Here is a 25838-nt window from a genome sequence, read left to right on the forward strand (position 1 = left end):
TCAATGATATTGTTGTTGTCAGTTTGTCGTAGACAGCACTGGTGGAATCTGAATGCATCATTGAGCGCGAGTACGATGAGTGGACGCATTGCCCAACAAAACCTTCAGTCACATTTCCGCACCATCGCATCAGAGATAACACATCAATCTCCACATCACATCTTACAGCTTAGTTACCATTAAGCAATCGCAATACCTGTAATGGTAAGTATATAGTAATAAGAGCACTGGCATCCTCCATCAACACTTCGAATAACGCGCCCACGGCTGACATCGACTCGAAACCGCAACATTGAAGTTAGTCTCGATTTTAGTGCACGTGAATAAAAGGTGCTTTAGAGGCATGGTTTAAAACTGCCTGATTAATTAACGTGAGAGTTAATTCGTAGCCGTATTTCTTCTGCCTTAGATTACTGTCGAAAAACAAAGAAGAAGCTTGCGTCTCGCGAAAGCAGCAGCTGTGTCGGCGCAGTGTCGACGCCAGGCGGCGCAGAAATGTAAACAGGCGGAATGACCGCTTGTCAGAGCTTATCACAAAATTCGGAGCCGCAATGGTGCTGAAAATAAGCGTAAGATTGCTCTAGCTGCCGGAACGAATCACGTATGTGCCAAAATCCTGGTCGAAGAACGTAAGTCCGTCCTGCCAACGCCTTGCGTGCTCCACTCGAAGTGCCGTCCATTCGAAAGGCGCGGCATGTAATTGAGAGCTTTCGTTTAGTTGTCTCTGCCCCACGGTTCTACCGCGGACTCAGCATAATATACGTTTGCAGACCTCAGAAAACCATGAAAAGCTAGCACAAACTGCTGACACCCCGCTGAGTGCTTGTTACTCATGTTTGTTCATCGTAAACCCTGTCCTGTCAGTAACCGGTACGTTCAACAACGTGCTTTGTCTAGGCAAGTCACTTCATTGCTCTTTTTTATTTAAGTGACAGGATTTCACCGTTATGTTGCAGCTTTATATTTTCATTGAGTATCATTTGAGAGGCTTTTGCATTATTGCCAAGGTTCACGAGGAAAGGAAATACGCATCAGTGGGCGGTGTCGAGTTTCGTTCATCATAGATCAAGTTGCCAAAACATCATGTGTTCTTTGACCGTGTGTATTGTACGAGATGAATGTCACGCTGACGAGGCTTCACCTTGTTTCACGGTTATGTCACCAGTGCGAAGATAATAGATGTCATGTCTACTGCTTTTTTCTTCTTATTCTAGATACTACGCTGCAGTTAGCCATGTTTAGTTGTTGAACGTTCAGCTCTTCGGCAGTGATAAAGTAGTTACGATGTTTCTTGCAAAAAAAAAAAAAAAAAAATCCCCCACATGGTGGAAGAAGTTATCACCGTTTCATTTTCCTTAGGAAATACTTATCATACACTTTCCTCTTTTTTTTTTTTTTCACACTTTCATCACATGTGTGATATGGCACTGTGGTAATCTTCATTGTTAATGATAACGTCACTGTGATTGTATCCTTTAATGAAAGCACATTGATACATTCTCAGTTCTGTGCACCCAAATGCACCTTGTCACTCGCATTCATAGCACATCTAGCTTTCTCTGACAACTTTTCTTATCTACAGGTGAAAGGATGCAGGGATCAGCATTCTAGTTTCACAATGAAAAGGTATGATATCCTTTCCTTGTAACACACTTATCAGCAGGATGAATAAATGCATAGAGTTTTGATGTTATTTTATCACAACGAAAATGTTGCTTTATTCCTTGAATGGTACCTGAACAGGACATGTAAAATATCACCCACTGTCGTTCAACAACACTCAGCACTGCAATCTACAAACATTGTGCTTATTGTGCTTATTGCTTGTTTTTCTTGCTGTTGAAGAAAAGCAAGTTTTCCAGTTTGTAGATTACTTTTGTTTGTATAGATAGCTTGCGCATGTGGTCACACAAGCGGATTATCAGTGAGCTGGTCCTCTAACAAGGCCGCTGGGATGACAGGCAGTGCAAACTCTCTATATGAGGTTTTAGCATGTCTATTGCTTGTCATAATTGAGTATGCTGTGGTATTACAATTGTGAACCAAGACGTGATACTCAAGACAGGGCCTTGCATGCTAAATCAACATTTCATATTTCATTTAGCAACTTGAGTACACTGCTATGCATTGTGTGCATTTGCAGCATGCCAACAGGCTAGTATTAGGTGTTCCTTAGTGCTAAGTGAAAAGTTGGGCTTTGCCAGTGCTGGTCAAAGTCACGCACCATAAATATACTGCCTATACATGATTGTGGTATGGGGAAGATAAATGGCACCAAGTACAGCAAAAGATAAAACACCCCTAAGCACTCGAACAGGCACAAACGAGCATGCATGCTCCAACACGTGCGCACTATACAGCGTGTCACAGACCCCATCCATCAGCCCTTCTGTCACAACACTAAGATGCACCTAACGCAAGCTCTTTGGTGCAAGACGGGGCCATTCCTGATGCACTGTGGACTGAGGCATGCTTGCTAGGGAGACCACGCACACAAAGACCATGGATGTATTGTTTCAATGATGTGCTCCGCTGGTGAGCAGCTGCTTGTCTGGCGTTCAGAATTATTCTGTGGGAACCTGTACATAGTGCAGTTCAAAGTTTGATGCAAGCCTCTGTGGTTTTGTTAAAGCACAGTGGCAGATAAAAGGAGCAGTGACTGAGCGAAATAAGGGTAATGGATCAGGGGCTTGTTTCTTTGTTAGACACAGCCTAATGAAGCTAAGGAAGGCATAGGGGACATTATTTGTATGTTTTTAACTGTAGTGTAGTAATTGACATAAGGGGAAAGGATTTAAAATGGTTGAAGAAAGAGCTTGCTGTGGGTAGGGAACAAGCCTACAACCTTCGCATAACACATCCGATGCTCTACCAATTCCGCTACCACAGTGGTCGTTCTCCCGTCCATTTTATTTGGTATTTCTGTGAGTGTAATGCTGGTAGTGTTAGGTAGTATTAAATAATGTCTCCTATGCCTTCCTTGGTTTCATTGTCAGGTAGTGTTGACCATCAGAAACAGCTGAACAACATGTTAGCCCCCATAGAGAAGCCTTGCTGATGGGTGCTGAAATGTTTTGGTTATTTTATTTCTCTTGCTTGGATATACTAACGTATAATGACTTGGTGATTTGGCTGGTTTACATAATGCAATAAAACTACAAAATAAAAAGATCTCTTGCGTAGCAAAGAACATCCACGTACCTTCAGTCTTACACATGACTTTAGAGTCGGGCCTCTTTTATGACTTCAACCACTTCCTCTTTTTGGCAAGGCTTCAATTTCACAGACTAATCCAAGAAACAGCTGATGGAAGCCCTACACTCTCACCGATTTGCTTACTGAGAGCCACAATTTATAAACACATGTAGGATACTCAATTGTAGATTTACACACACACAGGAGATACAGAAGCATCTGCTACTTGAAGAAAATGGTCAAATAAGGACAGCTAAATTCTCAAGCCTCCTCTTATGTCCCTTACAAGCATTCATGAGGTGTATCTGTTATCAGTAAGTTTTGGTAGTATATACACGTATACTTACCACACTTGCACACCAAGACAGCACCCATCAAAATTTTTGATAGCGCCTCTTTGTGATGGGGGATGTACAATGAGACTGGATATTAGATTAAGGTTGTTTCCATAGGTCTGCACTGATTTGTGGAAGAAGCTTAGTGGGCAACTAATGTGTTTTTCCTAGGCCTCCATGAGCAATTTCACCCATTGACTTGAATTCCATTATACGTGCTGAGAAAAGTTTTTTTTAACATGAAAATGTTTTATGCCGGGGTCCGCCAAGATTTCAATCACGTACTTCCACCACGGATACGACGATAAAATGGACGCCAACGGGTGAGAAAGAAAAACAACCAAGAAAAAGATCTGCCGCTGGGAATCGAACCCATGACCTTGCGGCCACAACCTTAAGCGCCCGACGCTCAATCGACTAAGCTACCATGGCAGATGCTGGACACTTCGCGAATGCACTTTACAGTTGAAACCCGCAAAAACGAAATCAGCGGGGAACGCACAAAATTTCGCTCTTGCGGGAATTTCGTTGGCGCGAGAATGCGGCAGAAAAGACATGGAATTTACAAAAAACACATTTTATTTCCAAAAGTCAGTAAGTTTGCTTTGGCGGGCCTTACCGTGCAGCAGTTTCATGCCTCTCGACCGGGAATGGGCACAAAGTTCGCCGCATGCACTGGTCAGTGACGGCGGCACTGCGCTGTCACCAGTACCGTCATCAAGTGCGCCTACAGGCGAACCTTCTTCCGGCTCCACTGGATCAGCGCGGATCAGCGTATAATCGTGGACAGCAAGCTGCACGCAACGCCGAATTCTTCGGCGATGTCCATTTTCTTCCTGCCCTTTTCCACCTCACTGATGATTGCAGCCTTATCTTCCAGCGTGATGAACTTCCACTTTTTCGTTGGAGGCGGCATCTTCGCAGGCAGTGAAATTGGACGAAGAAATCGCAACACACAGTTCACGTTGCACCAAGCGACCAAACAAACACTCCACAAATGGCTCCACACATGCGACCATGTGCGCGCAAAGCCGACAAAGCCAAGCACAGAGCCAAGCCAACGAACGAAACTGTTTTTCGAAAATTTCGTTAATGAGGGACTGTGGTATGAATATCTTTCGTAGTCGCGAGTTACGAAATGCATTGACTCCTATGGGCGTTCGCCGGTGCTCCAAAAATATTTTGTTGCGGTGAGAATTTCGTTCCCTCGGGATTTCGTTATCGCGGGTTTCGACTGTATATCTTTCCCACATTCTTTCTCGCACGGTGCTCTCTGTTGGCAGTGTAGGTAGGCGGGGTGAGGTGGAGCGGGGCTGTGCTGCCGTCTTGGAGAGGTGAAAAGAAGTAATGTGTCACGATCGACACTTACTAGCGCTTACTCCGAGATTGCATGCAATCTCGGAGGTCATGGTTAAAGCGTCTCGATACCTGTGAGGGACACTGGCCACGCTAGCATCATGGAGGCACCCTAGACGCAGTTACGTTCTTTGCCTTTTGCTTCATGCTAGCGTGTGCCGGCTTATCGGAGTAGTGCAGCTTCCACGTCCACCAACAGGATTTCTCCGCCGCCGACTGCTTAGATTGTGAGAGCACGGACTAACAAAACCGCTGCAGTACGCATTGCAGAATGGACACGATTTTCACGGGTGAATGCCATGCCTTGGTGAAGCGAGACAAAGGCCAGCAGGACGCGCATGTTTGCGGCTCAAGCTACTAACCTCTGCCTCCCGTGCTTCTGAAGCGCAGTGTCGTTGTGTATGCATGAGCATAGGCATCAGTTACCCATTACTAGAAAGCGCACACTGTGCTGTTTCTCTCCTTAATTGACGACGTTTTGAAGAAGTGCATATCGGGTAGCAATTGATTATGAGCTTGTTGATGTCACCTTTACACGAGATTCACGATTCGCTGTGTCCAAATATACGTTAACAACTTCAGTTATCACAACGGTTTAATCATGATCATGGGCATTAGTCGTCGCGGTGGAGACATGCCACTAGGCGTCAACATGGGAGCATCCACGTCAAAACGGTGCTATAGCTGCCAAACACGAATAGACATTGTACGAGCTCTCATATATCACTTACACAATAAGCACTGCTTCTGTGAAGACACATATCACTTTCGTGTTACACTGATTCCCATGACGGAGGGATCAGCCATGTTTTTTTAATGGTTTGTATGAGTATACTGGTGCCAGTAAGTGTGAAAGATAGGCTAGCCCAGTCACCGGTATTATAGGAAGTTGAATGAACTGCTGATGGAAAAGGGGGCGAAATGCAAGAACACCCGTGTATTTTGATGTAGGTTGAAGTTTAGTATTGGTGCCAAAAACTACGCAGAAAAAATGAAGGTGGACGGAAAAAGCACCATTCATTTTCCGTGTAGTTTTTTGCACCAATACTATGTTTTAAGCGTGAACCAACTAGCCCAACATCACATTCTGCTGAATTAGGTTTAGGCATAGGTCGGAAAAAAATGTGCAGCTCACTCACTCACTCACTCAAGATATATATTTTGCGCTTAGAGCTCACTTGGACTCGGACTCACCAAGATTTTTCCCAGCCGGACTCATTTGGACTTAGGACTCACTAAAATTTTTCTCAACTGGAGTCGCTTGGACTCAAGCTCACCAAAATAGTACTCACACGGACTCACTCAGGCTCACACTTGTGGCTTGATTCGAGTCTGAGTGAGTCTGAGTGACTCGACTCGTGAGTGCATTAGCATATAATTAGCTTTTTCTGTTATGGTGTCAATGCTCTTTAATGCCAATATTTCATATAATCAGTGCTCTGCTATACACCTTTTGATCCCACACCTTCAAATACAAGTTATCAGTGGTTGCAATTCAGTAAGGACATTTTTATTAAAAGACGTGACTCACACAAGATATTTTTATCACAAACTTCCCGTGAAAGAGTGCAGGGAAGTCAAGGCACCCCTCCACCCTTCTGTTACTCACAACTCGGATGAATAAACATTGAGCTGGCATATGCACGCTAGTGCGTTCAAATATGAGTGAGTAGGCGTGGTTATAGACACGAGCTGACACAAGGCCTATAGTAATGCTGAAGATTGATAGGACCATTGCTCCGCAAAAAAAAAAAAAAGTTTGAGCTCACTTGGACTCGCTCACGACATATATATTTTGCATTTAGGGCTCACATGGACTCAGACTTACCAAAATTTTCCTCAACCGGACTGACTTGTACGCAAAGTCACTAAAATGTTTCTCAACCGAGCTCACTCAGACTCAAACTTGCCAAGATATTATTCACCCGGACTCACTCAGCCTCAGATTCGCGGCTCGATCTGATTCTGAGTGAGTTGACTCATGAGTGAGTTTGCTGACCTATAGATTTAGGTGCATGTTAAAGAACCCCAGGTTGTCAGCATTAATCGGGAGTTTCCCACTACGACGTGCCTCATAATAATATCGTAGTTTTGGCATGTAAAACCACATGAATTATTGTTATTATTATGGTGATGAAGAAATCTTATAGAAGTGGCATGTAAAACATCTCGCAAAGAATGGAAAACCAAGGATGTGGTTGACCATTATGCGTTTTTATTTAAAAAAGACGCACACACGCAGAAGAGGGTATACCTATTCCCTCCTAGAAATAAATGTGTAATGGAAAACTAAAAGCACATGGGTGTCTCCACTGCCATCTCGAAGGCAAATGCATGCCCATTCTTATGATAAGAATAGTGTATGTCAAGAAATCTATGCAGACATAAGAGTATCAGTAACATTGTGCAAGTCATGATGTTGCATAATCAAATCAGAGTGACAGGTATTAATGCAAACCAGTCAAGATCTGTCGTACAACCTCGCTGTCTTCCTGTGACTCTGGTGCCAGGTGACAAGCACAGGCCGTGGACCAAGAAAAAGTCTGAATGGGGGCAGCGAGTTCCTCCCATGACCCTGCCTGCCCAAGGCCAGAGCCCCACTGGATTCACTATGGCTCCATCAACCTGGAGGACGAAGTGCCGGCCGAGGCACTCAAAGTGGGGGCTTCTGTGGGGAAAAAGATTTCTCCCGTGCGGAGATTCTTTGCCCTGTTGGCCACATTTGATGTCTGCTTTTGCTCTTTCCTCTGGATTCTCTGTGCAATGGTGAGTGACATTCTTTCCATATATTGTGAGGCTCAATCCCTCGAGAGAGAGATTGGGTACTCACTGCCTTACTAGCTCAGTGGCAGTGTAAGGCTGATCAAATTGTGTGGCAAAGCATGGTCAAAGATAACTTCCATGGCCGGCAACAAGTGAACAAAACACACAGGAGAATGCACACTGCGATGTGTTCTACATTGTGGTGATGTTTGGGCTGTGAGATTAAACGTTGCTGTAGTACTACTACATATATTGGAGTTGAAACACTGCTAAAAAGTGGGACTATGCAATATGGCAGAGAAGGAAACGCTAACTTGTAGCATTTAAGGTTCGCTTTGACCTATGCTTTTCCGCAGGCTCGGCTGTAGCAGATGCGAGCTAGCCCGGGTTTGCATCAAAAGTTCTGTAATCAAGATTACGTGCTAGGTCACGCATTCAAAGCACTTCGTTGATAGTATATATTGATGCACTATTGTGCTTAGTGTGAGCTACAATGTGTGGGCATGCGGCAAAAGCAAGAGTCTTGGGCAATGTGAGTAGGCAAGTATGCTGGTACTGACAGTACGAATACAATTTCCTGCACTGCCCTTCGTTCATGTATGGGCTGCTTCACACTTAAGGGAAAGCGCGGAGCGCATTGCCTTGCGATGCGGCGAGCGTCAGAGTCGGGCAGCGGCAGCAGCTCACGCTGGCGCAGATGCTCGTGGAGCGGAGCCTTGAACTGCGTTGTCTGCTACAGTGGCTTGTGCTGGCCACGTTGTCGAGAGTGCCACAGGGTACCTGCCACTCTTAAATAAAAAAAAAAGTCCTTTCACAATTTATTTGGGTAGTGAGCGGACTGGAAGTTGCATCATATATACTAGGTCGTGCACAAAGTTACAGTGCTGCCTCTAGGTTGTGCATAGGGTTCACCGAAAGGGACATATTAAAGTTTAGCCCGGCTGCAGTACATGCCTTATTATGCATATACAGTAGAACCCCGCTGTTACGTTCCTCACTGCTGCGTTTTCCCGGCTGTTACGTCGTTTTCCGCCGGTCTCGGCATAGCTCCCATAGGATACAATGTATTGGGAACCCCGCTGTTACGTCGTAACTGTCGGACCGTTCCCGTATGATACGTCGCGTAGTGCGCTCGGAGCCGACCGAGTGACTACCAAAGAGAGCGGCCATGGTGCATTTTCACGCAGCTTGGCCTCGTTTGACCGTAATATTAGCCGCATGAGAGGCGCAAGCAACAGAATCTTTCAATTGATGCAAACAAAAGCATGGCCTTCGAGATTCAAATTGCAAAGATGGCGTCTATGACGTAACTGCTCGCGAAAGCAAGGCCTTCGAGATTGGCATTTACTATTGACAAAAGCATAGCCTTTGAGATTTGTATTGCACAAACATGGCGTGTATGACGTAATTGCATGCGAAAGCAAGGCCTTCGAGATTGGCATTCACTTCTGCCATCGGGTTGGCGTAGACTCATCATCATCGTTATTTGTCGGAGAGCGGGAGGAGTTCGAGCTGGTTGGAGCTCGCACGGTCGTGCGTGCGGTTCGCGGTCGGACTCGCCGCGCCGGTCGTGATTGCGTGTGCTTATTTCTTTCATGCCTACAGCTGTTGGTGTTAAAAAAATCACATACGTTAATTACATTTCTGTGGATGAGGCCGTCCTAAGCTCCGCGTTTCTATCCATCGACTAGATCGCGGCTGAGCGCGCCAATTTTCGTGCTGCTCGTAAGAATTGAAATAAAATTCTGTACCACTAAATATTTTGCCGTTTTTCCTGTTTTTCGGCTCTTACGTTTCCCGTCTCTTACGTTTATTTTCTACGGTCCCTTCAAAAACGTATCAGCGGGGTTCTAGTGTATCAGCTCTGGCAATTACATTGTGTCAGTACATTGTTTCAACACTAATTGCATTAAGGTCTACAGTCATCCTTGAATGCTTTCTGCCGAAATCTTTTTTAGTCCCCAGTATGTTGAATGACAAATTTGCTTGTCACTGAGCATTGTTAGTTCAATTCTTAGCTCTTTCAGCAAATGAGCTGTGGTCTGTGCTCTTTCGTTTCAGCTGCAGTACAAGTCAGTAAAACTAGTCTATGAAAAAGAAATCCTTGGATATGGAATTTCGACTTCCCTGTTTGATATGTCTGTAAGTACAGATTTTACTGTCTCTAAATGTAGTGCCTGCATTTGTGAAAACTATTGATATGTAAAGGATTACGTGTTTTGTCGCTAAACGTTCAGGTGCTAAAGGTGCATGTGTAATTGCGCATGTCATTCTTGTTTTTTGCCCATGTGCTCTTGGTGCTACATTTTTCCGGTTTACTCAGTGCTTCCAACCATGAATAAACAGTGTGAGCTTGCACTTGTCCCCGTACCCTTGTGAATGTCTTTTCTTTTTTTTCGTGCAACCTTTTACTTTCAAATATGTGTAACACACTAGGCCAACAGCAAGCTGTACTTGTACCCCTATAATGATGCAAAACATTCAGTAATGGCAAAAGACTGGTTCCTCTTTTCCGCCTTCCACATACATAAGAGTGCAGTGCAATTTATTGTTCCTTTTGATCCCTGAGCATGAACAGTTTGCAAGAGATGTTTGCAAGTGATGTGTGTTACAAATATAGTATGCAATGACTGATAGCTTCATCAAAAGAAATTCTCACCAACTCGAGAATAGCACAAAGCAGAATCAAGAACCTGTACTTTTATCCGAGAAAAAAAGCATCACCATAGTCCCTCAGTAACTTTTGAGGTCACGAAACTGCTGCCTCAGTTTAATATACAGCTAGCAGCGGCTGCTAAGGGCACCACCGTAAAATAAAGGCCACCCAGCAGAGCGACCGCTGCAGGTGATGCTTGTATTTTTTCTTCTCTGGTACGTCGTAGTTGAAAGCCCCGCTCTTTTTAGACAATATTTACGTTCTGCTTCGTCGTAGAAATTATACCAACTAAACTTAAAGCTTCTGAGAATGTTTTCTTAGCGAAGACAAGGCGCATACAAAAAGTAAGCAATCTCAAATTCAACTGGCAGCTTAGTGTGTCAGCAGACGACATGCATAGACCTTTTGTTACTGCAGATTTGTCTTTAGTTGGCTGAACAGGGCTAAAAAAAAAACAAAAAAAAACACTTGGACGTTACTGTGATGCACTGTACAGAGAATGAGACATCAGTGGCGTTACCATTAAATGCACGACAACCTCAGCTCAAGGTCGTGCACTGTTATATTCCGAACTTCTGATTGGACACGTGTCGTTCCAGCAGTGGTTATGGACAAATTTTTTGTAACAGATAATGTTCTAGGACGTGAGCTTGAGGTAATCTGTTTGGAACTGATACATCGACAGATCGTAGCCATCAATGAAGCGCTTGCTTGATGGGAACTGTTGTCATTTTCAGACCTAGAAAGCTTTGCTAGTTTTCATGCCTATCGTTCCAATTGTGCGACGCAGTTTTCTAATGCGATTTTTGTTGTCAATATCCCCGATGAAAACCGCATAGATTATTATGCCCCCCTGACTCTGCATTGCACTTCTTAATCTCTACGAGCAGGGTGACAAGGATTGACGCGCGTTTGCACTCAGTGCCGTACTTCCTTGGCGAACTGGGACGCTTAATAGGATTGTAATCATGATCTTTCTTTGAAGGCAATGAAGCCGTGCAAATGCTTATGAGAAATTACAGATAATTTTTGCCTTCACTGGGCACTGGGGTAGTGTGTATAGTTCAAAAGACTAAATCTTAAAGACGTATTGACACAGAAATCTTGCCTCTTGATTTTTTTTTTGTTACAATAAGTAGCTAATGGCCCGTTTATCACGGCTGGAAACATCCTTGCACAAGATGGCTCTCGGGGTCGTTTCAGTGGTTTCAGTGGCGTTTAAACTCTCCGTGGTCATGACTTCTGATTCGTAAAGTAGCCTGGCAGGCCGTGGAAAACACAAAAAAATGGCGTTAGGCCTGAGACACAGCTTGTCTCTCTGCAACGATATGGCATCACCGTTTATCGTGAAATCGCCCACATGGATGATGTCCGATAAATCAAAGTGCCTTGCACACACATGCACATGCTTCGAATCAATACTGAAGTTGTCTGTTTCTTGCCGCATTATGGCTCACTTTCAGTTCTCAAACTGCCCACGAACACTTGACATGTAGCAATACTTTTTCAGTCGTGCACTTGTAGCTGAAATGGCCCCTCGGTACACGGCACCTCAACGGCGTTGTCACGCGAACACGCCACGTCAACTGTACAATGCCTGAACTTGGCCCTTATCCAGAAAGCAATCACAGACACAGATTACATGTGCAAAATTTCAGCTCACGCCGGCCGAATCTGCGGTCTCAGCGGAATCAACCCGGAGAAGGGTGGCCTCTAAGCGATGGTGGCGTCGTGGCACGGCAGCTTTCCACGCCACATCAAGCTCTCCCATAGCACGATGCCAAAGTTTCGTAACCAGCAAAAGTATTGAAGGACTATGGCATCACTAATTTAATCTTGGTCCCAGGTTTGACTCCTATCTGGCCGTTTGATTATTACTTTTTCAATGACGAGACCCACAATTGAAGACTTTGTAGCTTTGTGCCACTGTCAGGTGAACGATGACTTTCTCTTTCATAAAGCTTTCTGCACTTTGTGGATTTTTTCAGAACAGAATTGCCATATTGTCAACTGTCATTTAGATCAGATTTCCAAACTTTTTATTTGTATGATTAGCATTCATGTGTATGCTTCATTGTGTTTTCTGATGGGCATACATTTTAAACTGCAACTGCAGCGATGTACTTAATTTCACATTTTTGTGAATGCACTCTTTTAGTGAAAAGTAATTCTATGTTATCTATGTATTTAGAATGAAACTTGTATGAAACATATGATTCTGCAATCATGTCAGTATTTTGGTGCTGTACAAAAGGAACTCTTAAGATTATGCAAGTGTTATGCATTGCCAAAGAAAAAATGAAATAAATCAAAGGGACACAGACCTAGTCAAGCAAATTTGTCGTTTTTTGTTTGTGCCTATGTCACTTGTACCTCGTGTGAGGCATGCAAAATTCAAAGTTTCATGCACTGCTCATTTTTCAGGTCCTATCCGCCCTTCGTTTCGTGGTGCTGATTTTAGCATATGTTGTGTTCCGGTTGAAACACTGGCTCCTTGTTGCACTCATGACAACGCTGAGTGGCGCCATCGTCATCTGCAAGACCTTCCTGTACGACTGGCAGGGCCAGTTGGCAGTGAACTCTGGTGTCCTTGCTGGAGTACTGCTTCTCGTGACATCATTCGTGCTGCCCTGGGGGCAGGCCTGGTTTTTGGACTTCCGTGTGGTGCCTAGCGAGAACCGGGCTTCGCAGCTGCTTGCACGCATAGTCAATGATGCCTTCCCACCTGTGCCATCAACCATTGGCCGAGAGAATGCACGCAGTGAGGATGGTGGCACCACTTTCTACTCGCCTGAAAGCGGTGAGACAAGCTGTGGTTCTCTTTTATAGTGTTGTTGCAAGGCAGGCATATTCAGGGCCAGCCAACTGAGCTGTGTAGATCCCACAAGAAAAATATGTGTGACTTTCTACTATTGTAAGTAATGCGGTGCAGTTTAATCTGTTGAATCTTGCATCACGTGTGTATGTGCTTCTAAAGTGTTGTATTCTTAGATATTCATTGTTTTTTTCTCTCCACTTTTCTGCTTGATATAGTGGCAGTGAGCTTCCTTATCCGCATATACTCCCGCTTTTACATAGTACTACCTTAAAAGAGGGACTATAAATGAAAATAATGACATCACAAAAATTCATCACAAACTCTTCCTTTTACTCCTAAGAGCCAAGACATCTTTTGTAAGTCGTAAGTGTGGAGTGTGAACCATCTTTCTATCCTTTTGTAGCATGTAGCTAATTGCCTTTCGCTTGGATCACCTCGGCTTGCTCATTGGCAGTCTAGTTGAAGAGACATCATTGAAAGGATGAAAGGGTATAAGAATGGGTTTGTTGGTAGTGATACATGGTGAAACTTGTAGTGCACAAAAAATACACAAAGCGCATCGTCCGGTCGTCGCTTTCTTCGCCTGTGTCCTTTTGTGTGCTACAAGTTTTGCCATTGAAAGGACCTAGTGAGGCTTGCATACTCATAATAGGTATATCTGTAATATAAATTTGTTGTAGAGTTCATTCCATCTCTGCTTGTAAGGAAACATTTATGAAAAAAAAAATCCATTTTTGTATGTGCATTTGTAATGCACTTATGTCTTGCTCAGAGCTTCAGAAGAAAAATGGTTTGGATGCTATATGAGTACATTTGCCTTAAACCCACAGAGCAGCTTATTCAAACATGCACGTGCAAATTATGTGTTCATACATTTTATTACAGGATCTGAAAGTGAGTCCTTCGCAGGAGATGATGTGCGCGTTAGAAGTGATGTTCAGCTACCTCATGACCTGCGGGTCAGATTTGAGCAGCCAGAGTGTGCTCCGAAACTGCTGGCCCCTGAGGTGAGTTTGGCCAAGCAAACTTAATCACTGCATTGTCCGACAAGATGAGCTGGTTGTAAGTTACTGCTGATGCTTCCTTCATAAGCTTTTCAGTCTCTCGTAGTACTAGTACAGTGCTGAATAACTAACCCATGGGTCCATTTGCACTTGTCTACAATCCATATGGCAGTTTCAATACTAGTAGGCATCTGTAAACTTGATTGTGATGAATTTGATCAGTCTCTTATTATTTCACTCCTGAGAGCGGCCTCGTCTTTTAAAGTAAGACAAAAATTGCTTGTGCATTCGGATAAGAAACTGCAACCATGTTTGTGGCACTGGCAACAAAGTCAGAGTTTGAATCATTCATGGGAGGAGCCCATTTAAAAAAAGTTACTTTACATGCCAAGTTAGCAACAATGGGACTGCAACGCATATTTTCAGCATGTTGGAGTCCTGCATCAGATTACAAACTGATCAAATGGTTATTATAGGCATGGGCCAGCATCCTTTTTGAGGTGGTCGTGGGGTCATTAAAGAAATGAAAGGTGGAACATATGAAACCACAGCACATCGTGACCCATAGCAATAAAGAGTTGTCAGAGAGTGATGGCAATAGACACCAAGTGTACACGTACTTCCATTCTATGATTGTGAATGCTGCAGGTATTGACTTTTCCTGGTTGCCAGAATCAGAGGCATGGTACATTTTCCTTGTAAAATGAAAATGTCTGTTAGATTTGGGTGTGCATTTGGGGATGTGTTATAAACTCGCAAATACAGCTAGAAAAAGAAAAGCAGCAGTGTGTCTGGACATTTTTTTTTTTCTGTCTTGGCTTTTAATTTGACCTGCCTTATTTGTACATTTGACAGTCGTGTTTAGGTGGACTTTATTAAAGTTTACTTGCCGTACATTTCGTATCATGTACAAAACTTCTGTGGGCCAACACCTGCTTGAATTAATAGCCCTACTACGGGAGTGCGTTTATGTTTAGTTTTAAAGTTGCTGTGACGGTCAAATCATTTGCATGGTTTTATTGTTATCAAGGCTATCGTAATCTGCAGCATGTTAGGAACGCACATAGCACACATAATAAATGTTGGGCAGTCTCCTTTTTATCAGTATTTCAGACATTTGTAGCTTCATAATTGTAAGTGTGTAAGATGTAACAGTCGTGGAGTCTGTTACGTATCAACCCCTGAAGCCATGCATATTCTTACTGTTTGGTAACAAAAGTGGTAGCAACTGATAGGAGTGATAAGTTCATGCTTGTTGTACACGTGTTTCAACAGGAACGTTCATACAAGCGCAAAGCTGAGGAGGCCTTGGACACAGCATTGAAGATATTCCACGAGAGCAATTGGAAAACTGAAAAGATGGACCACAACGGTGCGATTCAAACCTGCCATCATTCCAAATTTGGCAAGGTCTACAAATATGCGGTATGTCTCTTGTACTTCCAGTTTTTTTATTTCTGTTTACAGGAGGCACTGCTTACTCTATACTTGTACTACAGTAAAAGCTCGTTAATTCGACTCTCGTTAATTTGGAAAATTGGTTAATTCGTACACATCCTCTGGTCTCTGTAAATATACGCATTGCTCTATGAGACTGGGTGCTCGTTATTTCGGACAGATTTTACCGCAAATCGAATAATTCGGCGACTTTCGGGCCGCTGGCGAGGCTCGAAAACGAAAAAAATGAACAATTTGGAACAAAAGCAAAGCTCAAACGCAGCATCGCCATGGACATCAATTATCGACTTGGCTTGACTTGAGACTGGTTGAACACCTTTTCTTCGCGTGTGGGCTTGGCGGTGCCATTTTATTGCTTTGTTCCCGTTGGTGTGCTGCATCGTTGAACGCCGTTTTATCGAGGAATGATTCAGTACTGCTCTTTTAGCTTGATCGTTGCTGGTGCTTTTGTGCTGAGTTCTCGTGTGAACGCACTCTCCGCCGATGGCAACGCCAGCGAAGCGGCCCAAGTACGAGGCCAAGGACTTCACCACCAAAGCAGAAATTTTGTGTGCCCTGAAAAATGGGCTCTCCCGACAAGAAGTTGCTCCTGTGCCATGACGTAGGCAAACAATACGACGCGAGTCTCCTGAGCGCAGTTAGCATTCTTGCGTATGTGTGGCAGAACATGCCTGCGCACGTCATTGCCAACTGTTTCAGGCACAGTGGCTTTGTTGTACCCGACTCCAGCGATGCCGCAGTGGCCGAAGTGTCGCCGGGGCAGGAGTTCGGAAGTGTTATGCCTGATGCAGTGACACTCGATGATTATATTGGCATTGATGATGGTGTTGCCACTGCCGGCTCTCTTACTGATGAGCAAATCGTCAAGGAAGTGATGCATGGAGACGAATCCGAGAACAAAGAGCCTGAAGAGGAGCAGCCACACCATGAGTCACACAGGCTCCCTCGTACTGTGAAGGAAGTCGCGGAAGCCCTCGTCGTCCTTGAAGAATTTTGTTTTGGCACTGCAAACAGCATGCGAGCTGCTGAGCACCTTGAAGGGCTCAGAAAAATTTTGTCCGCGCAAATTTCTGCTCGAAAACAGACAAGCATCCGCGATTACTTTGTAAAGTAAAGGTACGTTGAAAAAACTCTTGCATTTATTGTGTTTATTTCCACCATTCGATAATTCGGACATTCTGTTAATTCGGACATTTTTTCCGGTCCCCAGAAATCCGAATTAACGAGCTTTTACTGTATTTTGTTTCCAACATTCAAGTGTCTGAGCATTTATACGTTCCCATTCTCTCTTCTCTTTACACTTAGGCGCAGCCTAAAACGTGCTCAGCTGTGGAATTTTGTGTTGCCGCTGGCAAACACTGCTTCCCAGTGCCATGTTTCCCCTGTAAAAGTACGCTTGTACGCAGGATTAAATGAGCAGACCTAGGCTTTCAGCTGTGGTTTATGCTGAACATGAACGCAAAAGTCAAGTCTGATGGCCCAGTCCACATTTATTAATGATGATGTTGAGTTCATTATTTCTACATCTGTAATGTCATACTGCAATACTGCAAGTATCACTCTTGTTGCGTGGGCTGAAGTATCCACCAAACACATGCTAACAGAACTTTCTGCTAATTAATAACCTTGCATAAACTTTTATAAAAAAAAAAAGAGAGAACTTAAACTTTTAACGAAGAGTATCTTCCCACTCTTTGCACACAAGTCGTGGCATTGTACTATTGTCCGTGGGAACAGCTTATCTGGTACATGTTAAAAGGTGCCTTAGCAGCTACCCATTGTCTGTTAGACCATCTGGCTGCCAAATTTCAGAACATTGTTACTAATGTTTGCTATCTATAGTGCATATTAATTGACTTAAATGCTTGACTTGTATTTCAGGGTACACTGCCGGCATCTCCAGAAATTATTTTGGACATCCTGTTCAACAAATTGGAAGAGCAAGTCCTGTGGAACCCTTCAGTGAGGGAAGCCAGGGTATGCTGCTTGTATTCTATGACGAGAACATGTTACTGTTTTGCTATGTTCTAACATGCGAGCCAACATTGGTGCGACCGGGCGCGCAGATGAGGCCAAAGCAATGGCTCTGGGAAGGGAGTTTGGAAGGAAAGCTCCTCCACTTCTTGCTTCCTCATAAGTGGTGCAGTTGACTCGTTTTTTGAGGGGGTGGACGGGGCGCGAGGCACATCGCGGTGCATGCCATCAGCACGGAGAGCCATTTTAGGTGTGCGCTGTAGCCGGATTCAATCGCTATATCCAATATTGCAGCACTGGAAAATCATAATAAGCGGTTGATATTACCATAGAAAGCATGCAAAAGTGGACGGTGCCATCGCTGTTCATCGTTATATCCGATATATTGTTTTAAACGGTATCGTTATAAGTTGACTCGACTGTATGCATTAGTAATTTTGTCATATGGCAGATGGTCGATGCTTTTACATGTAATTAACAGTTACATCATCTTCTTATTTTTGTTTCTTATTTTCTTTTGCAGGTAATAGAGAGTATAGACAGTCAGACAGACATTGTGTACATACTATCGGACGGTGCAAAAGGAGTCGTTTCTTGCAGGTACGTTGGCTACTGGTAAATGCTCTAGCCTGGAAGATTGGTGCAATACGTGCCTGCATTGAAGATTTGTTTAAAATTGGCCTTTGTCAAAAACGATCTGTTAACAGTCATACATCAAGATTAGCTTGCATTCATGGTGACATTGGCAGCTAACGTGCCTCTTAGATGGGCAAATCCTCTATATACTACGTACCTGTGTTCTTGTTACATTTTCAGGGTCTGGGTTTGTGGCACCGTTTGATGCTTTGCAGTGACACCAGTCTGTGCTTGATACGCTCTGATAAAACGCGCAGCCACATCTTGGCTGTTTGTTCCTCACTACAGTCGAACCTCGATATATCGAACGGCACGGCGATCGCGAAATAGTTCGATATATCCAGAATTCGATATAAAAAATCACGTAAAAAATGCGTCAAGAACTTGTGGAAAACAACCAACGAACCAATCGTGGTGCAGTAAATACTCACTTGAAGATTCAAACAAAGTATTTATTGTGTTGGCTTAAAATACTGAAAAAGAGTAGCCTGCTTTTTGTTGGCAATGGCGTGTTTGACGACTGCGTCCTCAACATAGTCCAGGCGATCCACAAGTGAAAGGCCGGTGCCTTCAATCGCGCTGCAGTGGCGGCGCGCAAGGGCCAAAGCGGCTACGACCTCAGCTGATGTCGGGAGCGGGGCACCATCAGCGCTTGCGGGATCCACCTCGGCAGCGTCTTCATTCGGCTGCTCAGCGGTAGCTTCGGCGACGATCTCTACATCCGTTAGCTCCGCCGTTGTACCAGTGCTGTCGTCACCTCCAACGAAGTCTTCGATGCACATGCTTTGCGGCTCCGCACCAACAAAGCTCTCCAGCTTGCTCCACGTTTCGGCGAGCTCGCTTTCTTCATCTGCGCATGCCAACCCAGCTTCCTCGGATTCTTCCACTGATGCTTCGTCAGTGCGTCCACCGAAGCCCGCATGCCGAAAGCAGTTGGCTATCGTCGACTGCTTGACGTTTTCCCACGACGCCTTGAGCATTTGGATGGCGCCCAAAAGATCGATCTTCAGATCTTGGCCCATCCGGAGTCTTACAAGCAAAATGTCGATCAGCCGACGCTTGTAGATAGACTTAAATGTGCGGATAATGCCCTGGTCCAACGGTTGGAGCTTCGAAGTAGTGTTGGGCGGCAGAAATACCACTTCGATGTTGCTCAGCTGGGCATCGGTGTGGTGTGCCGTGCAGTTATCGACGATAAGGCATACCTTCCGTCCCTGACGCACCAGGTCCGAATCCCACGCCTTCAGCCACTTGAGGAAAATATCCCTCGTCATCCACGACTTCTTATTCCAGGCATAAGTCACCGGAATATTGGGGCAGTTCCGCATGCACCTCGGGGTTTTAAATTTGCCAATTACAAGTGGCCGCAGCTTCGTGCTCCCATCCATATTGGCAGCCAATAGGACCGTCACACGGGCCTTGCCTTGCTTGCCCCCGTGGCACTTGTCCCCGCGAGTGTCCAGCGTTTGCCGCGGAAGCATTTGCCAGAACAGGCCCGTCTCGTCAGCATTAAAGATTTGGCTCGGCTCATACTTGGCGAGAACTTTGGGCCACTCATGATCAAGCCACTTCTGAATTTCTTCATCATTGGCGTCCTCACTCTCTCCCGACACAGTCTTCCCGACAATGTTGAAACGAGTCTTAAAACGTTGTAGCCAACCGCTACTCGCACTGAAATTCTCGACGCCGAGAATGAATGCAAAGTTCTTTGCCTTCTGTTGCAACATCGGCCCCGATACAGGAATATTTCGGGCCCTTGCGTCCATGAACCACTTGTGGAGAGACTTCTCAACATCTTCAAAAGCAGCTTTGCGTACACGCCGCGCGCCCGAGTGCTGACTCTTCTCGGCCTTGGCCTTTATGTCGGCTTTGTTTTTGAGCAGAGTACTCAATGTGCTTCTTGGTATCTTGGTATGCCTAACCCGTCCGCGACGCTCGACTTCTTCTCACCATTCTCAACGCGCTGGATTGCTTCCAGTTTTGCTGCAAAAGTCAGGGTCGTCCGTTTCTTCGCGTCTGCAGCCATCGCTACACACACACCACAACGCGCGGCAGGCCTAACACACGAGCACAACAACGACCGATGCGACGGATGCCTGGCGATACTATCAAGGAGGAGCTGGTGCAACAAGTGCAGTGCGTCGTTGCTGCAAGGCTGCGGCGTGCGTATGCCGCTACGTTCAAGTGGCGCACTCGGCGCCATCGATGTGTGCAGCAGTCGTAAACGCCCACCGCGCTACCGCTATTTTCGAGAGTTGCGGGAAAGCTCGCCGCCTGTCAACGGAGCGCGGCGGGAAAGCTCGCCGCCTGTCAACGGAGCGCGGGCGGTTTGGGGTGGCCGAGTTCGATATATCCATTATACGTCAAACTTCGTTCGAAATAAAAAATTAAAAATGCATGCGATTTCCCACGTGATATAGGAACCGTTCGATATAGGCAATAATTCGATATGTCCGTGTTCGATATATCGAGGTTTGACTGTAGTGCCCTGTAATCAGCCATTTCTGGCTGCACTTTTGTGTCGTGGATACCTTTTAAGTAATAAACTTGAATGACTACATAGTTAGCCTTGAGATTAAAGCAGTGATGTGACATTACATACAACTTCAAATTTTCACTTTGCGAAATTGCATTTGTGCCTCCACTGTATCTCTTCTAGGGATTTTGTGAACCTGAGGATGTGGCAAAAGCGTGGCGAGTCCTACTTACTGTGTGCCATTGGTGCGGAGCATGCCAAGCAGCCACCAAAGAAAACGATTGTGAGGTAAGGATCCTACTTTCCTTCACTCTAGGAAGGAAAATGGACAACCACTCATTTGTAGCACAAAGCCACAAGGAAATCCATATGGATTTCTCAGAACGAAAGCTTCTTAGGTGTCGAAAAATAGTCCTGGTCCGGGGATCGAACCTGGGACCAACGCCTTTTCAGGGCGGTTGCTCTACCAATTGAGCTAACCAGAAAGCTAGCAATTGGCAGCGCGAGGGCGAATTCATCAAGGACTCGAAGCACATGAACTCATATTATTGCAGATCGGTTCCCGCAAGGTGGCTGAAGGGTTAAGAAATATATTTAATAAATTAAATAGAAAACATCGCTTGGGGTGGGGGCAGGGGCTTACATGTTATGCTTTGTATTGAATGTGCTGTCTTCCTGTTTTATCGCAATGTCTGTATGGCTGCTGTTTGTGACATTCTATTTACAACTTTGTAATCAGGTCCCTATGATAATGCCCAACTCAGGTGCTGTAGGTGTTTGTAATAAATAGTAAATAAATAATAAGAAGGGGCTGGGACTGTTCCTTTAAGCAAACACTCTCATTTCCCATGCGACACTGGTTTTGACACCACCCTTTACCTCCTTCCTTGATAATGGTAGTACATACTACAGCCATGCCTTGTTTTGTAACTCTCTGTATTGGAAAACTCGAGTAATGGACAAGCCTTATAGAACCCTTTGTGCTAGCACAGTGGACAACGTGTTATGCTTAGCTCGAGGTCGTTGGTTTAACTGCTGATCACTGCGACTACATTTCGACGGGGGCAAAATGCAGAAACACCCGCGCACTTAAATTTAGGTGCACATAAAAGAACACGAAGTAGTCAGAATGTAACCTGAAGGCCGGCCTCCACTATGGTGCGCCTCGTAATATAACATTGTGGTTTTAGCACTTAAAACCCCAAATTAAATTTTTAAATTTTAAAAAGCCTTATGGAGTTCCAAACATCTTTCAGTGAATGTATGCTTCATTGATATGAAAAATCACTTAATAAAATGGACTTTGTAGAAATGAGCAAAGCCTGTATATGCTTATGTACTCTTTCAGCCTTGTTAATATGAATGGCATCAGTAAGAACAGTACCTTGACTACACTACACAGTGCGCTCTGTATTTTGTATGCTTAACAGCATTGATGAAGTTTTTTATGCTTTGCAGTATTGAAATATGCAGCCACCATGCATTTAAGTTTGCTTCTGAACAGCACTAGTGTCTCCTCTGAATTTGATTAGCAGTGTGAATAAAACCTTCAGAATAGAAAACTGTCAAGGAAACTTTTACTGTTAGTTAGGTGACATTCAGTGCTTGGCAGTGCTAATGTACAAGATGAGTGTGTTGTCACGCTTCAGATGAATGAAGCATTGCTCAATTTCAATGCTACTACTTTACATATGCAAAAATACATTAAGTCGCTGTATATTTGAGGGAGTTTTTGTTTTTCACTGAGGCAACTTGGTATGGAATAACAGAGAGCTGAGCTAGTTGCTATGTATTCATTCTAAAAAGGTAGGGCGTGCAAACACAGACACAAGAAAAAAGTCAGGACACCACAAACGGCGTTTGTGGTGTCCATACTTCTTTCTTGTGTTCGTGTTTGCACGCCCTGCCTTTTTAGAATGAACTTCGTATGGTCATCTCACTTTGTGGGCATCTTGTACACGGAAGCGTTAAAAGCATCTTTGTTCATTGAGACATGAGTGTGTGCTCATGTTAATATATTAATGTGTTTAGCTTGTGTCTTTTAATAACTCTGAAGCAGACTGTTGAAGTGCTCAGTGTTCAGTTGCTTCATGCATAGACATGCCTTGTCACATGTAAATGGCTCCACTAGTACAAAACAAAGGAAATTGATTGAGGGGCTCATTTCTTTAATCGCAACACTGTCAAGCCAAGGAAAGTGTACAGCGTGTTATTTGTAGTATCTAATTGAAGTATAATTGTGAGACAAAAGGCAAATGAATTAATGTGTACAAAAGATAGATCACTGTTGGTGTGGACCAAACCTGCAACCTTTGCATTACTCATGGGATGCTCTGCCAACTGAGCTACGGTGGCTTCTGTTCCCCCGTCCACTTTACTGAATATTTTTCTGTGTAAAAACCTAGTAGTGTTGGGCAGCGCCACTCGTGGCCATGGCACCAAATCTGGAACATTCTTTTTGCCAGATGGAGTCACATAGAATGCTGTGGGGTGCATTGTTGTGGAGTAGCATGTGTTATTTACCTAGAAAAGGATATGGGCATCAGACATGCATTTTCCTGTGGCAGAAGAAAATAGAGTCTCCATCAATTGCCCATCTGCACATTTACTCGGGAATGTGTGTCATCGTGGCATGCTTAACTTACAGGAGTTTGCTTGCAGGAGTTGTACACAATATTGGGGGCATTGTGGGTGATCAGAAGCTTGAAAAGTTACTTGTCAGCTGATCAAGTGTAAAAACATGCCCTCCGGCTTGAGTGTTTCTTGTAGCATTAACACAAGCTTTCGCTGCTGCTTGCAGAGGTGAACAGGGACCCCTGTTGTACATGCTGGCTCCATCAGATACAGAAATGCATCGAAGCAAATTCCAGTGGCTACTCAACGTCAATCTCAAGGTGAATGCATTACATGATGTACTTACTGCAAACACGTAGCCATTGAAATAAGTTAATATGTTCACTGTGGCATTGGTCATTGGTGGTAATGGAACCTATGCTCATAGTAGGGAGAAGTAAGGCTTGCAGACACAGACACCGGAGAAAGGACAATGCTTATCTAGCTTATCTATGTCTCCTGTGTCAGTGTCTCCTTACTTTTTGCTACGATGAATCCTTACCATCTCAATTTGTTCTAAGTTATTTTGTGTGGTTATGATGTTGTGAATGTCTTTCCTGCAGCTTGGAAGCAATAATGTTGCAAAGCATCGGTTCAGGTGAAAAATTCATTGCTGTCTCCATGTCCCAACATGTTCAGCGCCAAAAAGAACACGAAAACACAAGGAAGGGCACGTTTTCGTGTTCTTTTTTGCGCTGAACATGTTGAGTATGTTCCAACTAGCCCAATTTGCCACCTTACTTCAGTTCTGTCTCCATGTAACATAAAAATCATACAGAGCTGCATGGTTCATCAGTGAAATTTTGCACTGCAGCTGAGAAATACGATGCGGAGCTTGCGTGTGTGCCATGACCCTCAGGAATCGAGACTTGGAAGTGCTGCTGCACCTAAATGTTAAATTCAAATCTCAGTGACCTGTAGGCACAGATATTTTAATATAAGTGCTCAAATATTTTGTAGTGGTGAAAAATTTATATGCCAAGATGCTTGAGGTACAACTGCGGTACTGTATGCTAAGAACAAGTATATCACAAGTGTGGCCAGCCAGGAGTTCTCATGCATTTTCACTTACAACTATGCAAATGTTAGAACAACACTGGTGATTACAGTGACCACTGATCTCATTAAAATTTTCAGTATTTGCTCTCTTTAGTACTTTAGTAGCCAAAAGATACAACTGCAAGTCATTTAGTCCTCCTTAAAATGAATTTTCAAGGCTGGTTGCGCGTTCCTGTATTATGCCCCTGAATGTGACTTGCTACCATGTGTTCATCGCTTCATGACATTGTTGCTTTTCTTTATAGGGCTGGCTCCCACAGTACATAATAGACAAAGCGATGGCCAAGAGCATGTTTGAGTATGCTGATGCACTCAAAGCCCATCTCAACAGCCTCGAAATGTCTCCAGAGAACATCTGAAACAGTCATCACATCCCTTGAACGTTCAGCGTTTATTATTTTTTTACAAGATCACATATGTCACAGTGATTAAACTTTTTATATAGTTTTGACGATGCCTAAACTGTCTTATAGCAAGTTTGCAGCCAGCAGGCCACGAGGCATTACAGTAGACTTGCATCAAGTCAACTTCGATCTCAACTGAAAGGCCTAGCCACCACCTATACATTTCTACGGGACCAAGCCTTCATTACTTCAATATTGAAATTAGCATTTGCTGAGTAATTCAGATTTGGCTAGTAATTTTGCTAGGCTTGTGCAAATATTCGAACGATTATTACAGTATTTGAATTCGCTTCGTAACGAATTTAAGTTATTCTAAATTTGAAGCATTCGAAATGAACAGACATTTATAAAGTGCATTTAGCCCCCTGTAAGAGTGGTTTCGCTGCAGTGAAGGGGTGCTATACCGTGAATACACCTATCCAGGGAAGATGTGCACTGACGCAAAGCCCCCATTTCAAAGTTAAGTGAACTAATTATCCTCACATTGATTCATCATTTTTTAAGTTTAAAAGCTTTTTACACCGGCTTATATGCTCTAAGTATAGTAAATTTTAAAACTCAACATATTTTACAGGTTATCACTTGCATTCTACCGAAAGTCAAACCCTGCTGCTATTCAAAGTTGCTTCCACTTCCCTTTGAACTAGAAAGAATGACAGTTGCACATGCCTTCTTTAAATTTAAAAAATATTGTGCAGGTTAGTTGGGTCATGACAAATATGATCATTTTTCTTTATATTATGTCATATACACTATTCAAATTAGATTCGAAATTATTTGACAAAATCACTATTCGCTTCGAACCTAAAATTTACTATTCGCACAAGCCTAAATTTTGCTCATTCCCAATGGTGACTGCAGTGATGGTTCCATTACCAACTGCGTTCAACCTTGCAGTGCTTACACTGCAGTGAATGCATGAAACATGCCATCAAAATGGCCTATTTTCGTCTATTTGCATCTATCTAGTGCAGACTTGTAGGCACAAAGGTGAAAAGACAAGATACAGACAAGTGTCTGGTCTTCACATTTGTCTATGTATTCTGCACTAACTGCAACACTTGTTCAAATGCGAAACTGCACTTCCATAA

At 43.9% G+C, this 25838-nt stretch overlaps 1 protein-coding gene and 1 non-coding gene across 2 annotated transcripts; one reads left to right on the forward strand and one right to left on the reverse strand.

Annotated features, from left to right (window-relative positions):
* The first annotated feature begins 475 nt into the window (after positions 1–475).
* LOC119393237 (steroidogenic acute regulatory protein-like) lies at positions 476–24781 on the forward strand. The gene is made up of 12 exons (XM_037660149.2): positions 476–629; positions 1583–1626; positions 7397–7652; positions 9711–9791; positions 12730–13105; positions 14009–14130; positions 15403–15552; positions 17467–17562; positions 18083–18159; positions 20855–20959; positions 23472–23565; positions 24589–24781. The coding sequence occupies exons 3-12, from the start codon at positions 7434–7436 to the stop codon at positions 24700–24702; spliced, it is 1434 nt and encodes a 477-aa protein (XP_037516077.1). The 5' UTR covers positions 476–629; positions 1583–1626; positions 7397–7433; the 3' UTR covers positions 24703–24781.
* Positions 21083–21156, reverse strand: Trnaf-gaa (transfer RNA phenylalanine (anticodon GAA)). Its single transcript has one exon. It is a non-coding gene; the product is annotated as a tRNA-Phe (tRNA).
* Positions 24782–25838: the final 1057 nt, after the last annotated feature.

The sequence above is a fragment of the Rhipicephalus sanguineus genome, chromosome 5 (assembly GCF_013339695.2).
Source record: "Rhipicephalus sanguineus isolate Rsan-2018 chromosome 5, BIME_Rsan_1.4, whole genome shotgun sequence".
NCBI lineage: Eukaryota > Metazoa > Arthropoda > Arachnida > Ixodida > Ixodidae > Rhipicephalus > Rhipicephalus sanguineus.